This window comes from Eulemur rufifrons, unplaced genomic scaffold, assembly GCF_041146395.1.
Source record: "Eulemur rufifrons isolate Redbay unplaced genomic scaffold, OSU_ERuf_1 scaffold_107, whole genome shotgun sequence".
NCBI classification, from domain to species: domain Eukaryota; kingdom Metazoa; phylum Chordata; class Mammalia; order Primates; family Lemuridae; genus Eulemur; species Eulemur rufifrons.
In genome coordinates, this window is record NW_027182889.1 from 425,867 (window position 1) to 447,516 (window position 21,650).

At 60.2% G+C, this 21,650-nt stretch overlaps 2 protein-coding genes across 3 annotated transcripts; one reads left to right on the top strand and one right to left on the bottom strand.

The window, feature by feature from the left end:
• The first annotated feature begins 1,213 nt into the window (after window positions 1-1,213).
• Window positions 1,214-3,965, top strand: LOC138379640 (5-hydroxyisourate hydrolase-like). 2 transcript variants are annotated; one of them, XM_069464782.1, is made up of 4 exons: window positions 1,214-1,453; window positions 1,736-1,875; window positions 3,120-3,255; window positions 3,808-3,965. In XM_069464782.1, the coding sequence occupies exons 1-4, from the start codon at window positions 1,355-1,357 to the stop codon at window positions 3,895-3,897; spliced, it is 465 nt and encodes a 154-aa protein (XP_069320883.1). In that variant the 5' UTR covers window positions 1,214-1,354; the 3' UTR covers window positions 3,898-3,965. The 2 variants fall into 2 exon arrangements, with proteins under 2 accessions (XP_069320883.1, XP_069320882.1); XM_069464781.1 differs by lacking the exon at window positions 1,214-1,453 and having other exon boundaries at window positions 1,474-1,875; window positions 3,103-3,255.
• Window positions 3,966-4,410: 445 nt separating this feature from the next.
• On the bottom strand, window positions 4,411-20,704 carry GAS8 (growth arrest specific 8). Its single transcript, XM_069464780.1, has 11 exons — window positions 20,677-20,704; window positions 18,666-18,752; window positions 15,425-15,622; window positions 14,624-14,830; window positions 12,847-12,901; window positions 11,979-12,184; window positions 11,225-11,392; window positions 10,770-10,856; window positions 8,269-8,478; window positions 5,442-5,507; window positions 4,411-4,580 (listed from the first exon to the last, which is right to left on the bottom strand). The coding sequence occupies exons 1-11, from the start codon at window positions 20,677-20,679 to the stop codon at window positions 4,431-4,433; spliced, it is 1,437 nt and encodes a 478-aa protein (XP_069320881.1). The 5' UTR covers window positions 20,680-20,704; the 3' UTR covers window positions 4,411-4,430.
• Between the last annotated feature and the right edge of the window lie 946 nt (window positions 20,705-21,650).

Here is a 21,650-nt window from a genome sequence, read left to right on the forward strand (position 1 = left end):
GTTTGCTGGTTGTAACCAGAGCACCCTGGAGCTTGGCTGAGAGGGTCTCCCGTGCCTCGGAGAGGCCCGATCCTTAGCCTGCAGATAACCCACGCTCACTGTCACATGACCCGAGAATGTAACTTGGCAAGAAGAAAGCAGCTTGCATATCCCAGAGCAAGACAACCGGCAAACCAGCATTGCGGTGTAGAGCTTTCCAGATTTCAAATATGGAATTCCCTTATGTTATTTATATATTATACAACATATATCCTAATTTTGTTGTCTACGCTACGTAACTTTAATATAACGACGGGTTCACGCCAGCGCACACAGCTCTGGCACTGGTTTTCTCACGTTCTGCAGAGCACCCACCTTCTACCCAGCGTACCCGAGGGGGTGGGGGGAGGGCAGAGGACGGTACGCAGGGGACAGGCAGCGAAAGCCCGAGAACGACAGCTCAGAGAGCATCCCCTTAACCTGCGGAACCACATCAACAACCTTAGGAGTTACTGCTCCCATTTTACAGATGAAGAAACCGAGGCAAGGTCACATGGCGTGTCGGGGCTGTCAGCATCGGAAAACCGTCCTTGCCCCGCAGAGAATTTTCTACCAAAACCCAGCCCGTCTCTCAGCCACCCACTGAGAGATGGGCCCAAGCGCCCCGCACCTGGGCTGGTCTCCCTGGACCTGCCCGCCCCGCCCCCCAATGTCCCCTCCCCGCCGCGCGGACGTCCCCGCTCCCACAGGTCCCCAGCCCCCCGCCCCCCTCCGCAGGTCCCCGCGACTCCACTTCCGGCCCGGAGGAGCCTTCGCGGCCCCCTGAGGTCTGTGCGACCCCGTCACTCACCTGGCCGGCGCTTGGGCAAAGCCTGCTGGGGTCCTCCTGGCGGACACAGATGGGTCCCCCGCCGGGGGCGCCAGAGGGGCTGAAGGGCGGTCCCCGCCGGTCCGGTGGGACGCGCTCTCGCGCGCCGGGGAAGAGCGACCCCCCAGGCGTCCGCCCCGCCCCCCGGCGTCCGCCCCGCCCCCCGGCGTCCGCCCCGCCCCCCGGCGTCCGCCCCGCCCCCCGGCGTCCGCCCCGCCCCCCGGCGTCCGCCCCGCCCCCCGGCGTCCGCCCCGCCCCCCGGCGTCCGCCCCGCCCCCCCGCGTCCGCCCCGCCCCCCCGCGTCCGCCCCGCCCCCCCGGCGTCCGCCCCCCGGGCGTCGAGCAGCCCCGGCTAGGCGGGCAGGAGCTCCCGGGGCGGCCCGGCGGCTACTGACGCTCCAGCGACACCTGGCCCCCCTAACCCCGAAAGCTGGAGGTTTGGGGACAGGCATAGGCCCGCAGGGTTCCTGTCCCCTGGCCTGCCCGGGGGGCCGACCTCCGAGGGCCCATGAACCAGGGTTGTGGAGGAGAGAGCCCGGTTGCGCGAGAAAAAGGGGACCCCTCTGGGCACCGCAGGCCCCAGCACCAACCGGCTGGAACTGAGGGGGTGGGTGATGGGGAGAGTCGGCGTCCCCAGTGGGGAGGGGGGGACACGGGTCAGTTTTTAGGAACTTGTTGCCTCATCGTGCTGACTCAGCAATTCCAGCAGCGTGGCCCCAGCCTGTCCCCGGGCAGTCTGGATGAGAGGACTCTGTCCTGTTTATGTCCCCGGGCAGTCTGGATGAGAGGACTCTGTCCTGTTTGCCCACGTTGCAGCTGGTGTGGACGCAGGGCTGGCTGGGTGGGCACAGCACCCGGGAGCTCACGCCTGCCCCTCTGTGTGGCCCAGCGCAGTGTCATGGAGGCAGCCAGCAGCTTGCTGACCACGCACGTCCTGGACACGGCCACCGGGCTCCCGGCCCAGGGCCTCTGCCTCCGTCTGTACCGACTGGAGGACCATGGCCAGCAGTGGACCGAGCTCAGGACAAGGTAGGAGAGAGGGCCTGGGGCAGGGTGGGATCCTTCCGGAAGGGTCCCATCCTGAGACTGATCCCAGACAGCCAAGGATCGGGGCAGCGAGGACGAAGGGCAGGGCTGACCGCTGCCCACTGTCCCCTCGGCCTCAGGGTTCACACCTGGCACCTCCCTTCTCTCTGAGCCTGTTTCCTCGTGATGAGGGCAGCTGTCCCATCTGGTGTGTGCAGTCGTGGGACAGCGTGAGCTGTCACTCACTTCCTCCAGCCGCACACCCCCGGCCTGCTTGGGGTGGGCGCAGGTGTCTGCCCCTCCCTGACAGCCGTGCCAGGGCTGGGTGAGTTAAGGCCTGAGGAGGAATCCACGCTGAGCACTTTGCTCTTCCTGTTCTCCACACACCTGTGGTCCCTGTCACAGATGCCAGACCTGTCAGGCACTGTGGCTTGGTGGGGGCACTCGCGGTGGCACAGGCTGTGCCTCGGGAAGGGTGTCGCCCAGGCCAGGGCACTGTGGCCCCTGGGTGGGCCCTGTGGGCGGGTTCCCAGACCCTCCAACCTGAAGGGGCCCGGCGCCCTCTGGCCGTCTGTCTCCTGCAGCCAGGGCGTGTGGCTGTGGCCGCCCAGCCCTCACGAAGGCAGAGGCGCCGGGTGTGCTGTGTTGGGCGGGAACCCCGTGGAGTCACGCAGACCCAACCCCAGCCCCCAGCCCCACACGCTGTGCTCTTTCTCACCTCGGCGACTTTGCAGAACAGCGAACGGGAGGTTTTCCTGGGGGTGCCTGTGAGCAAAGCCCCGGCCTTCGGCGCCCGACGAGGGGTCCCCCCTCCGTGCCCGTGGATACAGGCCACCCGTGGGTGAGGGTGTGGAACAGTTGCTGAGCCAGAGAACCACACACAAAACACTAAATGAAAAACACAAGTTATGGAACAGCAAGAATAGTATAATCCATTTTATGATTTTTTTAAAGTTTGTAAATAAATATGCATAGAAGAAAATCTAGAAAAATATATGCCAGATATAAAGTGGTTCTTGCTCACGGGGTAGACGATGGTAGATTTTCCCCCTTTTTGCTTCTCTGTGTTGTGATTTCCTAAAAAGACAGCGCAGTGGGGCCCAGGGCTGCTCCAGAACCGCAGGCGTCGAACACAGCCCCACTGTGCGCCTGCTCGCCAAGTCTGAGTGGGGCTGTGGGAAGCGTCTGGGGCGCTGGGGTGGGGGTGGCTCCTCACCCCCATCTCTGCAGCCCCAGCCTCTCCCCAGCTACACAGACCCCGACGGCCGCTGCCCCGGGCTCCTGACCCAGGCCCAGATGAAGGCCGGCACCTACAAGCTCTCCTTCGACACAGAGGCCTACTGGAGGAGGAGGGGACAGGAGAGCTTCTACCCATATGTGGAGGTGAGGTGCACGGGCAGGGCAGTGACCCACGGTGACCCCCAGGCCGGGTCCTGCTGGCCAGGCCCTGCCCAGGGCGGGGACAGGCAGGTGAACTCCAGAAAGGTGTCCGGGTGTTGTCATGGTTTATGAGGACACGCCAGTCCCTGACCTGCCCCTGGGTCAGGCTTTGTGGGGAGGCCAGGCCAGGCTGAGGGTGACTCATCCCCGCTTGATAGACAGCGGCTGGCATCAGAGCCCAGACGCCAGCTCACGGGCCTAACCTCTCCGCCTCCCCTTCACCTGGAGCTGCCACCAAAGCATTGGACCTACCTGGGTTGTGGGGACCCTGAGCAGCCCGGGGGCTCCCAGGAGCTGTCCCTCCAGTGGGGAGGATTCACCCCCACCCTCAGCCCTCAGGAAGTTTCCAGTTCTCCACCCTGGGGGAGTCTCTGCTCCTCCCTTGACTCCAGCCCCACAGTCTGGGCTGCCGACTTTTCCCTGGGAGGGTTCAGGCCAGACAGCTCTCGAACCTCAGGCCTCTTATCCTCTCGGGCGCCTCTCTCTGTCTCTAAGGTTGTTTTCACCGTCACAAACGAGACCCAGAAGTTCCACGTGCCTTTGCTGCTGAGCCCGTGGTCCTACACCACCTACCGAGGGAGCTAGAGCCAAGCCTGGCACCAGGGAGGCCGCCTGCTCCTTCCCGCTCTCCGGCTGCGCTGCTACTCAGCTCTCACCAGAGTGGGCTTCGGGCTCACTGGGGGGCAGCAGTGTCACCCGCTTCCTGACGACAGCTCTGGGCCCCTGAGGGTCCCAGTGGGCGGCTGTACCTGGGTGTCAATAAAGTCCATGGCGGCACCTGCAAAGCTGTTGTGTTCACGGGTCAAGAGGGACGCGCGGGTGGCAGAACGTGAGCACGGGGTCCTCAGAGAAGGTGCTGCTGACTGGCGGGAGGCAGGACTCGGAGGGGGCAGCCGTGGCACGGACTGGGCGCCCTGCGTGGAGGTGCCACGGCTGTGCCTCCAGAGACACAGCAGGAGGACAGCAAGGAAATGTGAAAAGCCTTCATTTGCTGATGATAAAATCTAAAAAACATAAACTTGCTGTCCTTGGTGTGTCATCTGGAGCGTGGCCCCAGGCTGGCTCTGCAGGCCTCAGCCCCTGGCGGGGGGTGGGGGTGGGGTGGAGTGGGGGGTGGGCTACGTCGGGGTGCCCACGAGTCCCGCAGGGCCCTGGCCCAGTGTCTGCCCGATCACGGCTGTCTCCAAGGGCTTGAAGCCCACGTTGTCCAGGGGGACCCCGAAGGCCAGCAGCTTCGCCTCGTACGTGCGCAGCAGGTCGTTGTGGGCCTGTGAGGGGACAGGGGTGGCGTCAGGGAGGAGAGAGGGTCCCTGAGCCGGGGCCCTGGGGGACAAGTGCGGGTTCAGCCTCGCAGAGGGCCAGGCGGGATGGGGTCAGGGAGGGCCGGGGCAGGGGCCAGGGATGGGGCCGGGGAGGGGAGGGGCCCGGGTGGGGATGGGGCGGGGTCGAGGAGGGGAGGGGCGGGGTCGAGGAGGGGAGGGGCGGGGTCGGGGAGGAGCCCGGGTGGGGACGGGGGAGGGGAGGGGCCCGGGCGGGGCCGGGGTCAGGGCGGGGCCGGGGAGGGGTCCGGGTGGGGACGGGGGGAGGGGAGGGGAGGGGAGGGGAGGGTCCCGGGCGCGGGCGGGGAGCCGCCGGGCGGGAGGAACAACGCCAGCGTCCGTCCGCTGCCTGCTCAGACCCAGTGCCAAGCGTGTTGACTCAGGCAGGCCACCACGGGGACATGCGCTCACTATTCCTCTTTCACAAGCGGGGAGACTGAGGCAGGGGAAGGGACTCGGAGCAAAACTGGGTTCTGGGTAGGCTCTGGCTCCCGGCCGGGCGTTTCTCATTCAGGTCCACCACGGCCTCCCGCCCTGGGGGGCACAACACGCTCCACCCCACCCACCACTCTGCATCTTCACCCAGGGGCGGCAGCTGCCTGCGGAGGGTCCAGGTCACCCCCCATCAATCCCAGGAGAGTCGTGGCCTGGGCAGCAGCGAGGTGCCCCAGAGCACGTGACAAGCCGCGTGGGACAGTGACACCTGCCCTGTCAGGCGAGGTATGAGGTGGACGCAGGTGTCCTGGAGGCGGCACCCGGGGGGCGCTGGCGTAGGGACAGCCCTGAGGCGGGGCAGGGGCGCGTCCGTACCTTGCAGACCCGGGCCAGCTCATACTGCAGGTCCTTGATGGTGCTGTTCTTGGATTCCAGAACGTCCTGAGGAGAGAGCGGACGGGTGGGTGCTGACCTGGGGGCTCTCGGGGGCCCTCAGAAGTCCAGGGAGTGGCAGCCCGCTGGACCACGTGCACCTCCACACGGGGCGTGTGGGCAGGAGAAGGTCTCCGAGGGTCCAGAGGAGACGGAAGGAGAAAGGGAGAAACGCAGGGCGCACCGGCCGTGCCTGTGTCTCCATGACGCCGCCGAGACCCGCGAGAAGTGAAGGTGGGCGAGGGCAGGCCGGGCGCGCACACCCAGTTATTTAAATTTCTTCAACTAGGCGAGGGTATTATCCTTTTTTTTTTTTTGAGACAGGCTCTCGCTCTGTGGCCCAGGCTAGAGGGCAGCGGCACCATCACAGCTTCTTGCAGCCTCCAACTCCTGGGCTCAAACGATCCTCCTGCCTCAGCCTCCCAAAGTGCTAGGACTGCAGACCACCGCACCCAGCCCCCTATTTTCTTTTAGCAGAAAACAATTCTGTGCCTTTTAAGACGTCAGCAGAGTCGGCCCCACCCAGATGCGGGTCCGGCCACAGGGAGAGGCGTCCAAGGCTCCCGTCTGAGGGGCACTGCGGGGCCCGGCCTGGCACTAGAGCCATCTGCTGCCCCCTGGCCACGGTGCTGAGAAGCCTCCCCAGCCCCACCCGCCCAGCCTGGGCACAGGCCCTGCGAGCCCTCTGCCGCTCCCCCATGACAGGCACTTTCCCCGTCCTCTCGTGGGGGGCCGTGACCCCCCTCTCACAGCCGTGACCCACGCCGAGTGCCAAGGGGACCCTGGCGGCTCGGCCCACGGCAGTGACCGTCGTGGCCACCGTTGTTCTCACCCTCACGATGGTGGCCTGGCAGCAGCGGGGCTGGTCTGCGCTGAGCCAGCCAGCCCTCTCCAGGAGGCGGGAACGCCCCGCTGGGCTGCCTGTGCTCACGGGCACCCGCCCTGCCCGGGACGGCGCCCCACGCTGGGCAGACGAGGATGAGCCTCCAGTCCCAGACGAGGCCCCTCCCAGGTGGCTTCACTACTGCAGGCCCCCAGAGCCGGCCTATCCCGGGCAAGCCAGGGTCCCACGGGCATTGCCGCCCCCTGGGCCGGGCCCCGCTGCTCCCCCGTCAGTGCCCCGGCCACAAGCGGGGACATGTCGTCATCTCAGCCCTGCCATCCCCTCCTCAATCAGCGACAAATCCTGCTGACGCGGCCTCCTAAGGGCTCTTGAACGCTCTGTTCTCTGCCACCCTGCACCCGCCCCCTCCAGCCCCCTCCAGCCCCCTCCAGCCCTGTGTGGCGGAACGATCGGGCTCTCTCTGATCCAGTCCTCCCTGCCCAGAACCTTCCACGGTTCCCAGCTGGCCCTAAACTCAGGCACAGCTGACCAGCCTTTCAGAACAGCCCCCTCAGCCTCAGCCCTGCACCCCAACACCCGGGACCCACAGGACAGCTCCGCGAGGGCTCGCTGCTCGGGTCTCGTGGAAGACAGGGGGCCGTGCGGGCAGGTGGCTGGGCGGAGGAAAGAGCCCGGCGGGAGTGTCTGAGACACGAGGTGACTGATGTGACGGCAGCCGATCCGCCGCGCCTGGAGTCGGTGGTGAGGCGGCATTTACGTTCTGCTGAACTGCGTGCCGGCCAGTCACCTTAGAAATGCTGCTTGATTTACTTCTCAGGATGAAAAATAACTTCTATAGACGGTTGTGGAAGCCTCAAGCCTACAGCCCAGGCGTCTGCTGCTCTGCGGGGTGAGTCCGGCTCGAGCGGCGGAGACAGGTGCCCTGCGGCCCCGGAAGGCTCCGTGTCTGGGCCAAGCCGGCCTCGCTGCCCTGGGCCTGCTGGTGGAGGCTTCAGGACCAACTGTCCCAACACAGGGGTGGCAGCTGGGTGCAGGCCGTGTGCTGTCCGTACCCAGGGCCCCGAGGGAGCCACAGGCCTGAGAGCTCTCAGTCACCCCCACTGGCTGGGAGTCCAGTGTCAGCCAAAACCCCCCAATCCTGCATCTTCTGTTCCTCCTCTGACGCCCCCCAACCAGGCCCAGGGAGCGGAGGGACCGGGCCCAGCTCCAGAGGTTTGGCACACAGTAAGCAGCCACCTCTGAGCTGCTGTCAGAGGCTCCAGGCCCCTGACTCTCCGGCCGAGCGTGGGAGCCGAGGCCTCACCTGCTCTATCTGCTGTTGTCCCCGACGCCAGGATGCCCCAACAGAGAACCAACATAAACAATGGTGGAAACAGAAGACGGAATGTTCTGGGCTCTCTCAGACCCCACGTCTCCTGGCACCCACAAACGCTGGGTCAGGGCCCTCAGGCTCGCCCGGCCCTACACTCTCCCGGTCGTAACTGTCTGTCCTAAACCAGCACACCTCGGGGGCTCCCCGTGCTGTCTCCGTCCCAGGACGGGGCAGCGCCCTGGGCTGAGAGCTCAGGAGACGCGGCCGTCCCCTAGGCCCACGTCTGGGCCGGTCGTCCGACCACTGAGCTCAGGCCCGGAAGCGGTTCCGGAAGCGGCCTTTCCACCCCCAAGGCCCCCCGAGCTGTGCTTGGACGACTCGCGCCTGCTGTGCTCCCATGAGCCAGGTTGGGGAACCGGAGGGGCCACAAGTTTACGGAGGAGCCCGGGAAGACCCCAGAGAGACTCGAGCAAAACTGAAGAGAGGAAGCTGCGCGTGCAGACAGCCGAGAGGCGCATGTGCCTGCGGCCCCCCTCAGCGCCCCCCGTGGCTGCCCGGCCAGGGAGAACCGTGCAGAGCTGACGCGTCCGCCACAGGCTGGGACCGGGCCCTACCTCGAGCTTGCGGGACACCAGCGTCAGCGCAGAGGGGTCCAGGTTGGAAGCCGCCAGCACCTCGTTGAACTGCACCTCCCTCTTCTCCACGGCGGCGCTCAGCGCCTGCAGCTTGCGCTCCAGCACCAGGTTCTTGAAGCCCGTCTTCTGCTGCACCTCCTGGATGGCCGAGGTGAACTTCCGGTACAGCTCGTCGCGCTCCTGCTGCACCTGCCGGGGGCGCTGGGTGGGTGCTGAGGCCGGGGAGGAGCCACCGCCCAGCTCTGCCCTGCCTGCAACATGCTGCTTCCACGGAAGGGTCCCCTGCCATCGGGCCCGCACCCGGCCCCTGTGTGCAGGTCTCCACACAGGGAGGCCCAGGAGGACACATGGCGGGAGCCCTCCTCCCGGGAAGGCGCTTCAGGGAGCCACAGGGTGTCCCGGGAGGGGCTGGGGCAGCTCCCCTGACAGCTGCTGCACAGCTGGGTCGAGGCCGGCCTTGCCCCGGGTTAGGGCTGTGGACGCCGCCTGTCCCTGGCTGCCCCCCCAGGTCCGGGGCCCTGAACTCCAGCGGCATCTGCAGGGTGGGGCCCCGGGAGGATCCACTCCCTCCGCCAGCCCCAGGCCCCGGCGTCCCGCGTGCTGTCGGGGTGCCTGCCCCCCCCAACGCCAGGCCCAAGCACAGCCCTGGGGCCCGCTGCCCGCCAGCGAGTAAAACCTACTCTGTCGTCCGACTCTTCTGCTTGTTAACTTGCATTGCAAAAATCTAGACTTTGCTGAAGGGTAAAAAGTGACCCCCCTTCACCCTAATTCCTAGAAGCCACCATTGTGAACATCTGGTGTGACTCCTTCCAGAATGTTCTCTACACATGTGACAATATTTATTACGGTTTGGAAGAGAGTAAGACCACACTGAAACACTGCAGCTTTCTTCACAGCACACCCTGCGATACGGTGGATCCCGGAGCACCCTCCGAAGCATCCCACACACCTGTCCTTTCTACCTGTTGGGCAGAACTCCACCGATTTGCTTACGTCCAGCTCCCTGTTCACAGATGTGATTAAAACGGCCTCTGGTCTCTGTGTTTTGCTGACAAATTTGAGCTCTCGGTTCTCTAAGAACTGACACCGCATCAGGAACCACGTTCAAAGGGAGGAAAATGTGGCGAAGGACACGGGCCCCAACCAGGCACATCTCTGCTCTCCCGTCCCACTAGTGCCCACCTCAGAGCCAACAGGTGGGAGAAGAGGGTCCCCGCCTCACACCACGGGACCCAAGTCTCCCTGGCTCGGGCCGTCTGTGCAGGGCCACAGCTGACAGCTGGCAGAGCCCAGCACCCATGGCCTGCGGGGCCCTGCGTGTCTGAAAGCAAGTCTGGATCTGAGACACCGAGGGGGTGTTGCGAGGAGCCTGCCCTGGGGGAGACGCGGCCGGTCCCCCCATTTCGGTCCGTGCTCATGGATTTCGACGAGGTGAGACGAGAGCACAGCACACGCAGCACAGACGAAGCCCCAAGCGCCCCGTGTGCAGGCACCAGCCCTGGGCCACATCCTGGAATCTGCGCAGAGGAGGGAGGGTGTCTTCGAGGACAGAGACAGGCCCAAGCACCTCCACCACTCACCGGGACTCTCGGAAACGCACCTTAAGTGAGACGTTTTCGGCCCAGTCACAGCGAAGGTTTGGAGCCGTCAGAGCCGCTGCGGACGCGACTGGCCCTTCAGACACTCTGGCAGGAGCACAAGTCCCGACAGCCCTGGGGCAGACTATCAGAATCCCGAGCACAGACCCCTCAGACCCACAACCCACTGCTCGGAACTGACTTTCCAAAAAAGAGATCTCACTCGGCTGCACGAAGATGAATTTACAAGGATGACTGAAGCAGCAAAGCTCGGAACAGCAAAAGGCCAGAGACCAAGCGTTGAGCAAGGGGAACCCGCGAAGCCAGGGACGGACCGTTCCGTGATGCAGTGACCACGCTGCTGAGGAGGGTGAGGCCCTTCCCACGTGCAGCCTGACACGCTGAGACGGAGAAGCACGTCGTGCTCCTGGCAGATCCCATTGCTGCAGAGCACAAAGCCACGGCCACCCTGGAGCACGCAGGAAGAAACCTGGGGGCGGCTCGCGAGACTGTCGCCCTGCGGAGGACCAGCGCTGGGCAGCAGGGAGACGCTCCTTTCTGCAACACTCACACACTGGAGGCTTCCGCGACTTTTCACCGTAAGAGTGTAACACGTTAATGCTTAGAAACACACACGTAAGTGAAAAGATAGTCGCTGCCAGGGGCCAGGCCTCCTCCACGTGTTTCGAGAGGTGAGTTTCTGCGGGGACAGAGTGTGTGACCCGGTGCCCGCCAGCAAGCTCGCTACGGAACGGGCCGCCGGGTTTCGCCTCACAGATGCGACAGGGAATAGCAACTCCAGCTTCTCCATCCAGAGCCTGGCCGGGGTGTCCACACCTGCCAGAGCTGGCCACGGCCCCGGCGGCAAGGAGAGCCCTCCCCGGCGGCAGCGTCCCCGCTCACCCTGAGGAACCGCTGCTCCAGCACCTCGTGCTCCCACTGCAGGTCTCTCAGCTCTTTCTCGGTCACTTTCAAACGTGCTTTCGTGCACTGGGGAGGACACGGGGAGAGGGAGCACTCAGGATTCCCCGCGTCCAGGGAACACAGGCTCCTGCTCCCGGGGGACAGCAAGGCCAGAAATAATTGCCCAGAAGACCTGGCTCAAAGACACAGCTGAGCCCCAGCAAGGCAGGCCCGGGGGACACAGCGGAAGGTCAGGGCCTCGTCCCCGACACACCCACCACCTCTACGTTCCCCAGGAGGACCACAGTCAAAGAAAGAGATTGCGACTCTCCCTTCCTGCCCCGAGGGCTGAGCCCTGCGGGGGGCCTCAAGTGCCCGATGTCCCCTCGATGTCCCCTCTGTCCTGAGCCCAGCGAGCACACGGCAAGGAGGGAGGCGGCCCCCAGGGCACTCACGACCAGGATCTGCCTGTCTCTCTCGTAGTTCCCCAGCTGCTTCTGCATCTCGCTCATCTCGTCCCGAGCCTTCTGGAGAGGGTCTGCCAGGCGCTTGTTCTGCATGGACACCTCGGCCATCTCCCTCTCCAGGCGGTCCTCCTTCTTCCGCATGTCCTCCATCTGCTCCTGCGGGCACGGGCACGGGGGCGCTCGGTGGGCAGGGCCCGGGGGGCTGCGGCCTGCGAGGCCGGGGCTGGGCGCGTCCTGCCCACAGACGAGTCCTGCCGGCCGCGCACACGGAGGACCCAGACCCGTTCCGCGGACCACCAGGACATCTCTGCACTTTCAACTGATTCTGGCCTTTCTGGGAACGCAGCTTCCGTGCACCGAGAAACGACACTTAGTGCAGGGTTCCAGCGAGGGCTGTCTCCACTGTGGGAAACCCTGTCACTGCGAGCATCCAGCAGTGACACCGTCCAGTCCGGCGGCCCTGCGGCCACGTCGCAGCCCTTGCTGCACGTCTACCTGCGCTTTACTGACAGGTCGCGGCGCGCTTCACTCTGTCCCCCCCAGCACTACAGGGCCGAGATGTCGGGACTGTTTCCAGTTACAGGAGCAGACAGGCCACGTAATTTGCACATTTCAGTGCAGGACAGTGGCGGGACACCGTCAGGTGGGGGTGCTGGGTATGGCGGGGCTCAGAGCTGGGGTCCAGACCCCACGTCGCAGCACAGGCAGCCTGGGTGTCCCCGGCCCACCCCACGTGCAGCACCTTGAGGGAGTTGATGAGGGCCAGGTTGTTGAGGGTGATGTCGTTGTAGTAGTTCTTGATGTCGGTGAAGGCCTCCTCGTGCCGCCGCATCAGCGAGTTGATCTGGCCGTTCTTCCGCTCCTCCACCTCGTGGATCTCGGTCTTCCTCCGCAGGTCGAGCTCGTCCCTGAGCATCTTCATCTTCTTGTCATACTTGGCCTCGATTTCTAAAAGGCAGCAGCACACACAGCAGCTCAGCAGAGGAAGAACAGCTGGCCCTGTGGCCACAACAGACAGAACCTGTGAGCAGGGCCCAGAACACACAGGTCAGAACCAAGGCCGTGCACACAAGCTGTACCAGAGAGCAGGACAGGTGAGGTGGAGGCGTCTCTGCCCAGACGACATATTCAGCACACACAGCCTGCCCCTGCTAGGGACACGCACCGCTAGCCAGTCCCCGCACCGGGGCTCCCAGCAGCTGGGTGGCAGCGGAGGCACTGGCCCTGGGTCACCCAGCCGACTCCGGGGCTTTAGCAGTAAACCAGACCGACTTCGCAAGTGGAGCCTGCTCCGGCCTGGAGTCGTGGAGGAGACTATTCTAAGAACGCTGCCCCGAATAACTACCACCGGCTGTTCCCTACTGATTTTAGCCCGGAGTGGGAACGTGTGGCAATCACAGCCTCCCAGACTCACATGGAAATAAGTCATTCTGGGACTGAGTGGGTCTGTCCGCCGGCACTGGAAACTCCCACGTCCCTTCCCTTGGCATGCTTGGGCCGCTCTAGTCTAGTGTGTGTGCCCTGAACTAACAAGCTCTGCAGGCCGGTTACTTTCTGACGGGAGGGCGTCCCCAGCGCCATCCTCCTCGCGGTGCCTGTGGAACACTGACCTCGCACTTGCCTCTCAAAGTCGTTGCGCATCCTGGTGATCTCCTCGGTGTGCTTCTGTGAAGGCAAAGCGGACCGTCACTGGACAGCCAGGCACAGAGAGCCCGCTGCCCGGGCTGACACCATTCCTCACTGCCACGAAATTCCAGCCGGATAGATCCTGGCTGTACTGCCAGTTGCTGGGCTCCCCTCACCTCCAGGTTTACAGAACGTGCTTAGCATAACACGGTTTTGGGAACCTCTACATCTCCCGACCCACTTCCCTCAGCAAAAGTCCCGTCTGAGCTTGAGAGGTGTGAGCACTGAACGTGGCCCAGCTGCCTGGCCGGCTCGCCCACGGCTGGAGAGCTGTGGGTCCCCAGGTGCCTTACGTAGCTCCTCGCCCACCTCACTGTTGCTTACAATTACCTCAATAAACAACCATACGTTAAAATTTGGATAAAACTTTGAAATTATTGTGGAGCAGTACTTTTACCCAGAGACCTCGGGTCGTGTAACAATACCACGTCCAGGCCCAGGGAAGCAGCCTCGTATCACTGAATTCATCCGGAACCGGCCACTCTGTGCTTCTCCAGAAAGATCAGACAACTGTGGAGCCCAGGACTTCAGCCCCCTCATGGTTTGCTACAGAGTCTACAATGTCACTGAGTTTTTCCAGATTCAGTTGAGGCTGGGCTGCTTCCAGGCTGCTTCGTCTGTTCAACCCAGCAGCCAGAAAGTACCTTTGGAAACTAGAGTCCGACACTTCCTTCCTCTGCCCAAGGTCTCAGAGGGCACCTGGGCTCACCCGAGGTCAAAGCCCCAGTCCTCACCATGGCGTTCGAGGCCAAGATGTGAATGTCTCCCCCAGCCTTCTCACTCCTTGCTCCCTGGCCGCTCACCCATGCCGTCCCCTGGGCTGGTCTTCCCAGCCTGGTCACATACCTCCTTCTGACTTCTGCCCGAATGTTACCTTCTCACTGCGGCATTCCCAGAACCCGTGTAGAAAACTGCACCCTCAACCACTCCCGGCAGCCCAGCCTTCCCCACGTGGCTCTTCCTATGTCTCCCCCCACCAGACATGCTGTGTATACCTGACACATTCAGTTTGTCTTCTGCGTTACCTGTTGTCTCTTTCTAGACCATCAACCCCACTCCGGCAGGCACTGTGCAAGAGACCGGATCAGGGCCTGGCACCTAAGCACTCAGCAAGGGAGTTTCAATCTCTACCTGGAAACCCCCAACCAGATACTCATGGGCCTGCCAGGGCTGCCACAGTCGGTTTGTGTCCTTCTAAATGCACCTGACACTATCCCCTAGGAAAAGTATCTGGGTGTCGGGTGTCAACAGCACAGGAAGAAAGATGCTGAGATGGATTTTCCTTTGGGGAAATCAATTTGTTGCTCAGGTCAAGACAGAATTCCGCTCTTGACCCAAAACGGGGTTTGCTTGGATGCATTTTTTAAAATATTTTAACAAATTGCAAAATGCAGGAATTTTTACTGCAAAATATGAATTCCCAGTTGCTGTTGAATAATCAGAAGTTCAGGCAGTGAGCAAGAGTGAGACCCCCATCGCTACTAAAAATAGAAAAAATTAGCCAGAAGTGGTGGTTCACACCTATAGTCCCAGCTACTCTGGAGGCTGAGACGAGAGGATCGCTTGAGCCCAGGAGTTGGAGGCTGCAGTGAGCTACGATGACGTCACTGCACTCCACCTGGGTGAGACAGTGAGACTCTGTCTGAGCAACAGGCTGTCCTCAGCAGCCAGCCGACCCTGGGCGCCGGCCCTCATACCTACCAGCCGCAGGTTCTTCACCACCACCTCGTTGGCCAGCTCCTGCTCCTTCAGCTCCACCTTCAGCGCCCGCACGTCCTTGCGCAGCACACCCTCCTGCGCACGGTGCTCCTTCTGTGCCAGCTTCATGACCACGGTGCCCTCAGCCTTCATCTCTGTCAGGTTGTTCTGGTGCTCATACAGCAGGTGCTTCACCTTCTGCTTGTACACCTGCAGGGTAGGGGAAGCCCATCTGCTCAGCTGCACCCGCCTGCTCACACCTGCCCACTGCATATCTGCTCACCTGCACACACCTGCTCACGCCTGCCCACCTCATATCTGCCCACCTGCACACACCTACTCACACCTGCCCACCACATACCTGCTTACCTGCACACATCTGCTCCCACCTGCTCACACCTGCCCACTGCACACCTGCTCACCTGCACACACCTGCTCACCCGGGGCACAGGGTCGGACACCAAGGCTGGGAGGGGAGGCACCCCGGCTCACTGGGGATGTCGGGCGGCCCAGCTGGGTTGCAGACCGGCCACCCTGCCCCCAGGGCCTGTGCGCCTCCCACAGCGGAGGCTGCATTTCAAACACTCGGGACCTGCAGGGTCTCTCCTGCCACCGGAGGGATGGAGTGTCTCTCCCTCGGCCTCTTGTATAGAAAACACCTTCAGGTTCCCAACGTAAAGGACATGAAGGGCTGCGACCCCCAAAGCAAGGAGCGAGAATGTCCCACCCCCACACCACCACGCGGCCCAGCGCCTTCGCTGCTGCGGGCTGCACCAGAGGACACAGGCGGGCAGCCCCACTCACCTTGATCTCCACCTGGTGCCTCTCCTCAGCCTCCTCCATCTCCCGGTCTTTGTTCCGCAGCTCGGCCTTCTTCTCCTCCAGCTGCCTCCGCGTGATCTCCCAGAAGGTGTGAATCTTGTCCCGCTCCAGCTGGAAGTAGTTGCGCTCCTCCCGCTCGCGGTCCAGCTCCTCCCGGATGCGGCTGACATGTTCCTCCACCTGGCCGCACGCAACACGTCAGGGGAGGCAGGGGCCCGTCCACAGCAAAGGCAAGAAAGAAAAAGATTATTACCAAGGATATATGCAGAAAAGAAAAAAAGAAAAAAGTAAAAAAAGAAAAAAAAAAAAAAGAAAGAAAAAGAAAAAGAGCTAAAAGTAAAAGGTTAGGAAGGCTCCAAGGACAGGATATACCTGACAAACGGCAGCATTCCCTTGCATTTGGCCAATAATCATGAAAGAATTATTATCCTTTCATCCATTCCTGGGAATTCATACTAAAGAAATTTCTCAAAAGAAACACAACAGATTTTTGCTCAGATATTAGTCACACCATTATTACAACAGCAAAAAAGAAAAAAAAAAAAATTTAGAGAAATGATCTAAGGCCAGGTGTGGAATCACGCCCGTAATCCCAGCATTCTGGGAGGCTGAGGCGGGAGGATCACTTGAGGTCAGGAGCTCAAAACCAGTCTGTGCAATTGGGAGACCCCACCTCTACTAACAATAGAAACAATCAGCCAGGCACGGTGGCGCGAGCCTGTAGTCCCAGCTACTTGGGAGGCTGAGGCAGGAGGATTGAGCCCAGGAGTTCAAGGTTGCAGTGAGCTATGCTCACGGCTCTGTACTGTAGGCTGGAACAACAAAGCGAGATTCTGTCTCAAAAAAAAAAAAAAAAGGAAATGACCTAAGACAATTTTAAATAGAGAAGTGGTTGAAAAATTAGAATATATCAATTAGAAAAAATATTACATGGCCCAAAAAATACATATGAAAATGATAGCACTATGTAAACATGTTCACAAAATAACCTTAAATGAAGAAAAGTTCACCTTTACAGATATAATATTAAACAAAAAATACACAAAACCGGTAGATTCCTATCCCTGAAGAGGATTTGGTCCAGAGCCAACTGCAAATCTGCAAATAGGTTAAAAAGTGAAAAAAAAGTAGGACAGGCTTCTACCTTTCTTGGGATCTCATTTCCCTTAAGAATCAGTTACCTTTTGGGCACAGCCCCAGGCCACCTACTGCAGTTTTTTCTCTCTCAAAACCACAGTCTCCACGGGGAAACCGCATTTCTCACTTCGAGAGGGAGACAGACACCAGCCAACCAGAGGGGAGCGGGGGGGGGGGGGGCTGAGGAGAGGCTGCTGGGTGGGGGTTTGGTCGCCATGACGGCGGCACAGCATCCCAGAATTTGACTAGTGCCTCAGCAAAATGACAAATGTCTTCATGTCAAAGACCTTTAGTGTCACTCAGTCTAAACCAGGCTCCTACCTGCTCTGTTTGCTCACATGGTGTTAGATTTTGCCATCACCCAATACTGAGGTTTCCTATAAATATCCAGATTTCTATCTTCTCTTGAAAAATCAGAAACCCTCCGGCACCGGGATGCAACGACTGCAGCTGTCCTCCGAGGTGCGGCGCAAGTCTCCAGGTTACTCATCCCGACTGCCCTGCCTGCGCCCCGAAGGCTTCTGAGTCTGCCTCACGTGTACCGGTGCAGGCCGGGGCCCCACGCCCTACACTGCGCAGTATTACGGCCACTGCAATGTCAACGTTCTGTCTTCACAGGGGTGGGAACTAAACTGGGAGATGAGAAATAGCTCAAAGGGCAGGGCAATGTGATGTTCAATCCGTTCTCCACCCAGGAGCGCCAACAGTCTTTCCAAAAGGGAAATTCAATCCCACCTCCAACCTGCTAAGCCATGGCTTGAACTGCCAATGGTTTTCCTGCGTGCAAAATAAAGCCATTCTTTACCACTGTTCAAAGGCCTGTGACCAGCTCCAACTTCAGCTCATGTGACTCTTTTAGTCTCCTTCATATTTATTTTTTATCTTAAAACTATCAAAAGAAAGTAAGGTTGAATAACACTAACAGACAAGTTGACACAGAGCCCTCAGGTCCTGGGTCAGAGGTTCAAGGCACAGCCATCCCTCAGGGTGGAGGCCAGAGGGTGCCCCATGCCTACCACAGAATGCGGTTTTTAGGAGTCTTTTAACATTGTAATTATCTAATTATGTTCTCTAACCCTTAACTACATCAAAATGAACAAGGGACTTAAAATAATTCCTACAAAGAACCTATAAAGACATCACCCCTCCCCAAAATAAGCACAGGCAACAAGAAAAAGGCAGCCCTGATACTGTTACTCCTTGTCAGAAGTTTTGTCAAAAACAATGAGTGATTAATCAGATTGAGATATGATTTTAGATAAATCATGTTCCTTTTAAAAATTTCTCCTTCTGCCTTCTTTTCTGTGACTTAAAAAAAAAACAACACAAAAAAACCCTTTTCTTTTGCTATGTTTAATGGTAAATGAAATAAAAGAGAAATGCTACATAGGTATGTACTATGATAAGAGCTCTATAAATCACGCCTGTAATCCCAACACTCTGGGAGGCCGAGGCGGGCAGATCATTTGAGCTCAGGAGTTCGAGACCAGCCTGAGCAAGAGTGAGACCCCGTCTCTACTAAAAACAGAAAGAAATTATATGGACAGCTAAAAATATATATGTATAAAAAATTAGCTGGGCATGGTGGCGCATGCCTGTAGTCCCAGCTCCTCGGGAGGCTGAGGCAGGAGGATCGCTTGAGCCCAGGAGTTGGAGGTTGCTGTGAGCTAGGCTGATGTGGTGGCACTCTAGCCTGGGCAACAGAGTGAGACTCTGTCTCAAAAAAAAACAAAAAAACCAAAAAAAAAAAACCAGAGCTCTATAAACATCAGGTACATAAAAGGGTAAGATTAAAAGGGAATACAGAAAATCAAGAATAGTTTTTATGTCAGAAAAGCATTTCCTTCCGAATTCCTGCCACCCTATTAAACAGCTCTTTACTCCACCTTTTCGCACCTGGAACCTCTGGAGCTGATGGGAACTGTGGAGCAGGAAGGGGGGGGTGCTCTGGTTTGGACGGAACTGGTGGACCCACGCCGAGTGGGGATGGGACAGCCAGAGCAGGCGTGAGAGGTTCTCGAAGACACCTTGGAACAGTGTCCCCCCCACCCCAACCCGGGACCGGGCACCAGCCGGCCCTGCTTACCTGCTCCTTGCTCATGTCCTCTGGAGCCAGCCCATCAACAATCGGGGTGCCTTTGGCTTTGCCTTTCTTCCCTTTCTTTTTGGGTGCCTTTGGTTAAAGAGATGATTGGGTCAGAGAAACACTCATGGCTTCTACTTCCTGGCTGGCTCTGATTGGCCCCTGGGGGCATTTGGCAAAGGAGTGTTTGTTCTAGAACCTCTCTCCCTACTGCTGTCTCATGCCCCCAACGGGAGCACTCACCTGGAGCGCCTCACCCTGCCCTGAGTGCTCCCACCCGGCACCACACATACCCACCATGTTAAGACATTTGGAGAGGCACGAATGAGAAATCTTCCTTTGCAAAAGAGAACATTTTGTATCAATAGATCAAAGGGAGAAAGGAAAAAAAATTTTTTTTAATTTAAAAAAATCAAAAGAGAACATTTTCTCCTAAAAATAAGAGAGGGGGAACCCATTCCAAACGCACTCACTCCTTGGTATATGGCAGACTCTTTGGTGGGGATACAAAATTTAGTGGGGCTCAAAAGCAAAAGGAACCCCAATACCACCCTGCCAACGTTACCATGGTGGCTACAATGCTTGGTAACTGCCACGGGAAGACCTATAAGAAACCATTCAATAACTGTAGGGAGAAATGTCTCCATAGCAATGATCACTTGTGATAATTTGAGGCTTCCTTTCTTCCAGATAGAAACCCCTTCAGAGAAGCCTGGGCAGGCAGCAGCTGCCGTAGGTGCTCTGTAAGTGGGTTACCGGACAGAACCGGCACCATGTCATGCCTGGTTTTGGCAACTTTGACAAGGTGGAGAGAGAGAACCTTCTACCCTCCTCCCTTCCCACAGGCCACTGAAGTAGGTAGTGAATTTCCTTCTGACTTTGCCATGTCCAACTCTCCAGCCCATGCTTTTACATATCCACATGTGTCTGGAATATTTTTATGATTACATATGTTACGTGGAAATTTTAGCATGTAAACATTGAGGAGAAAAATGAAAAATCGCCCATATTCCCACAAGCCAGTGATAAGTAGAAGTATTCTGGTGGGTTTTTTCCCCAGTGGGTTTTCAAAAGACCCATCCGCTTAAATCTTGACTCCTAACGTACTGCTCTTTCTAATCCCTCTGCTCCAAGAAGGCCGCCTCACTGGAGGACCCTGAAGGCCGCGGAGGAAGGTTCAGCAGTTGGGGTGTTCACGGCCGGCTGCAGGGCCCTGGTGGGGCTCTCCCACGGGGACGCGTCCTCCCTACCAGCTGACACCTGCCTAGCAACCGAGTTACTGACACTTGCATCATTGAGGGGGGGGAGGCCCCATGACACCGGACGAGGCAGCAAGTCCCACCTGCCCCTCTCAGGACGGGCCCGACTCCCTCCAGGCTCTGCAAGGCAGCTGTGCTTCCTGTCCCTCGAGGACGCGCTCGGTGTAGGGGCGCTCCCGCCACCCTGGCATAACCCCGTCTCTCCCTGCCGGAGACCCTAGGGTAGCCCCCACCCGCACCTCTCCGTGCAGACCCTTGTGTACCCCAGAGCCCCGGTGAGGGGAAACCCCGGGTCCCGAGGATGCGACACACCGAGTCTCCCATTCCAGGATGGAAATCCCTTAGCCCCAGGTTCCCTGTCCTGCGACCGCGCACCCTGGGCCCCGTGCCGGGGATTCTGCGACCGCGCCCGTGAGCCCAGGATCCCGGAGAGCCGGGTCTCTCAGCTCCGAGCGCCCGCAGGCCGGGCCCGGGGCACGCCGAGCTCCCCCACGGCCACTCCCCGGGTGCACCGAGGGCTCCGTTCCGGGACCCCGCGCTCCGGGCCTCCCCCCTGCGGTCTCAGCGTGCGCGGCTCCAGGGGACCCCGGCCGCCCAGGCCGCCCCGCCCGGGGCTCTCCCGGCGCAGGAGGCCCCGGAGCTCGGGGGTACACAAGGCCCCGCCGTCTCGGGGTCGCCGCGCGCGCAGGGGTGGCGGGCCCGGGCGCCCCAGGACCCGGGCGCGGCCCCCGGGCTCCGCTGCCCACTCTCCTCACCATGGCGCCCGCGGACTGGCCCGGCCGCGCCCGGCCTCCCGACTAGCCCGCCCGGCGGAGACGGCGCCGTCTCCCGGCAACCGCCGGGCGATCCCGCGCGAAGTCTCGGGGGTCCTCGCGATACTCCGCCCTTCGCCACAGGCCTTGGAAACCGCGGGCGGGAGTCCCTAGCAACGCACGTCGGAAAGCGGCCCTGGGTTGCGACAGTCGGGACGATCTTGCCGGCGGCCCGGACGCAGCGGGACGCCTGATCTCCCCGACGTCCCTGAGGACCTGCGTGGCAGGTGTGTCCCCCTTATTGCCGGTGCCGCCGACTGGCACCCACGCTCCACGAAGGGGCGAGAACGGTTCCGCTCGCTTCCGCCCTGCGGCGCCCAGAGCGACACACACACGTGCTCAGCGAAGCGGCGAGTGGCTGAGTAACAGAATGCACGAGGGAGTCGCTGAACGAGGGATCAGTCTGCGCCCAAGGCTCCGAGACTTCATCGACCTAGACTCGGCCCCCCGGGACCCCCCACCCTGCCCACCTTTGCGATCCCGCCGCCCGCCTGCTGCCCTGGTGAGGACCGAATATGACTGGGCTTACACAAACCCGCAGGAAAAAAAAAACAAAAATAGGAAAGAAAAATATGTTCCAGATTAGCTGCAAAATTTTGAAATCAGCAGTGTCCGCTTCACAAAAAATAAACTGCTCTACCTGAAGGGGGCTCCTCTGTGCCCCAGCCCACCCTCCCAGCCACGGATGAGGAAAAACCAGAAACCTCTGCCAGAGGCACTGCAGGAAAAAGTTATTTACCTTTTATAACCTCTTACTCTGAAAACTGCTAACCATTCTGCCACTTCCAAAGCAAATCTCCCGACAACCACTGTACTACCTGCCCCCGAGGATCTGCATCACCCAGAAGGCTGAGAGTTTGTCACAGGCAGGCACACAACTTCACATACCATCGGTTGTCTTTTTTTCCAAGTTCTCA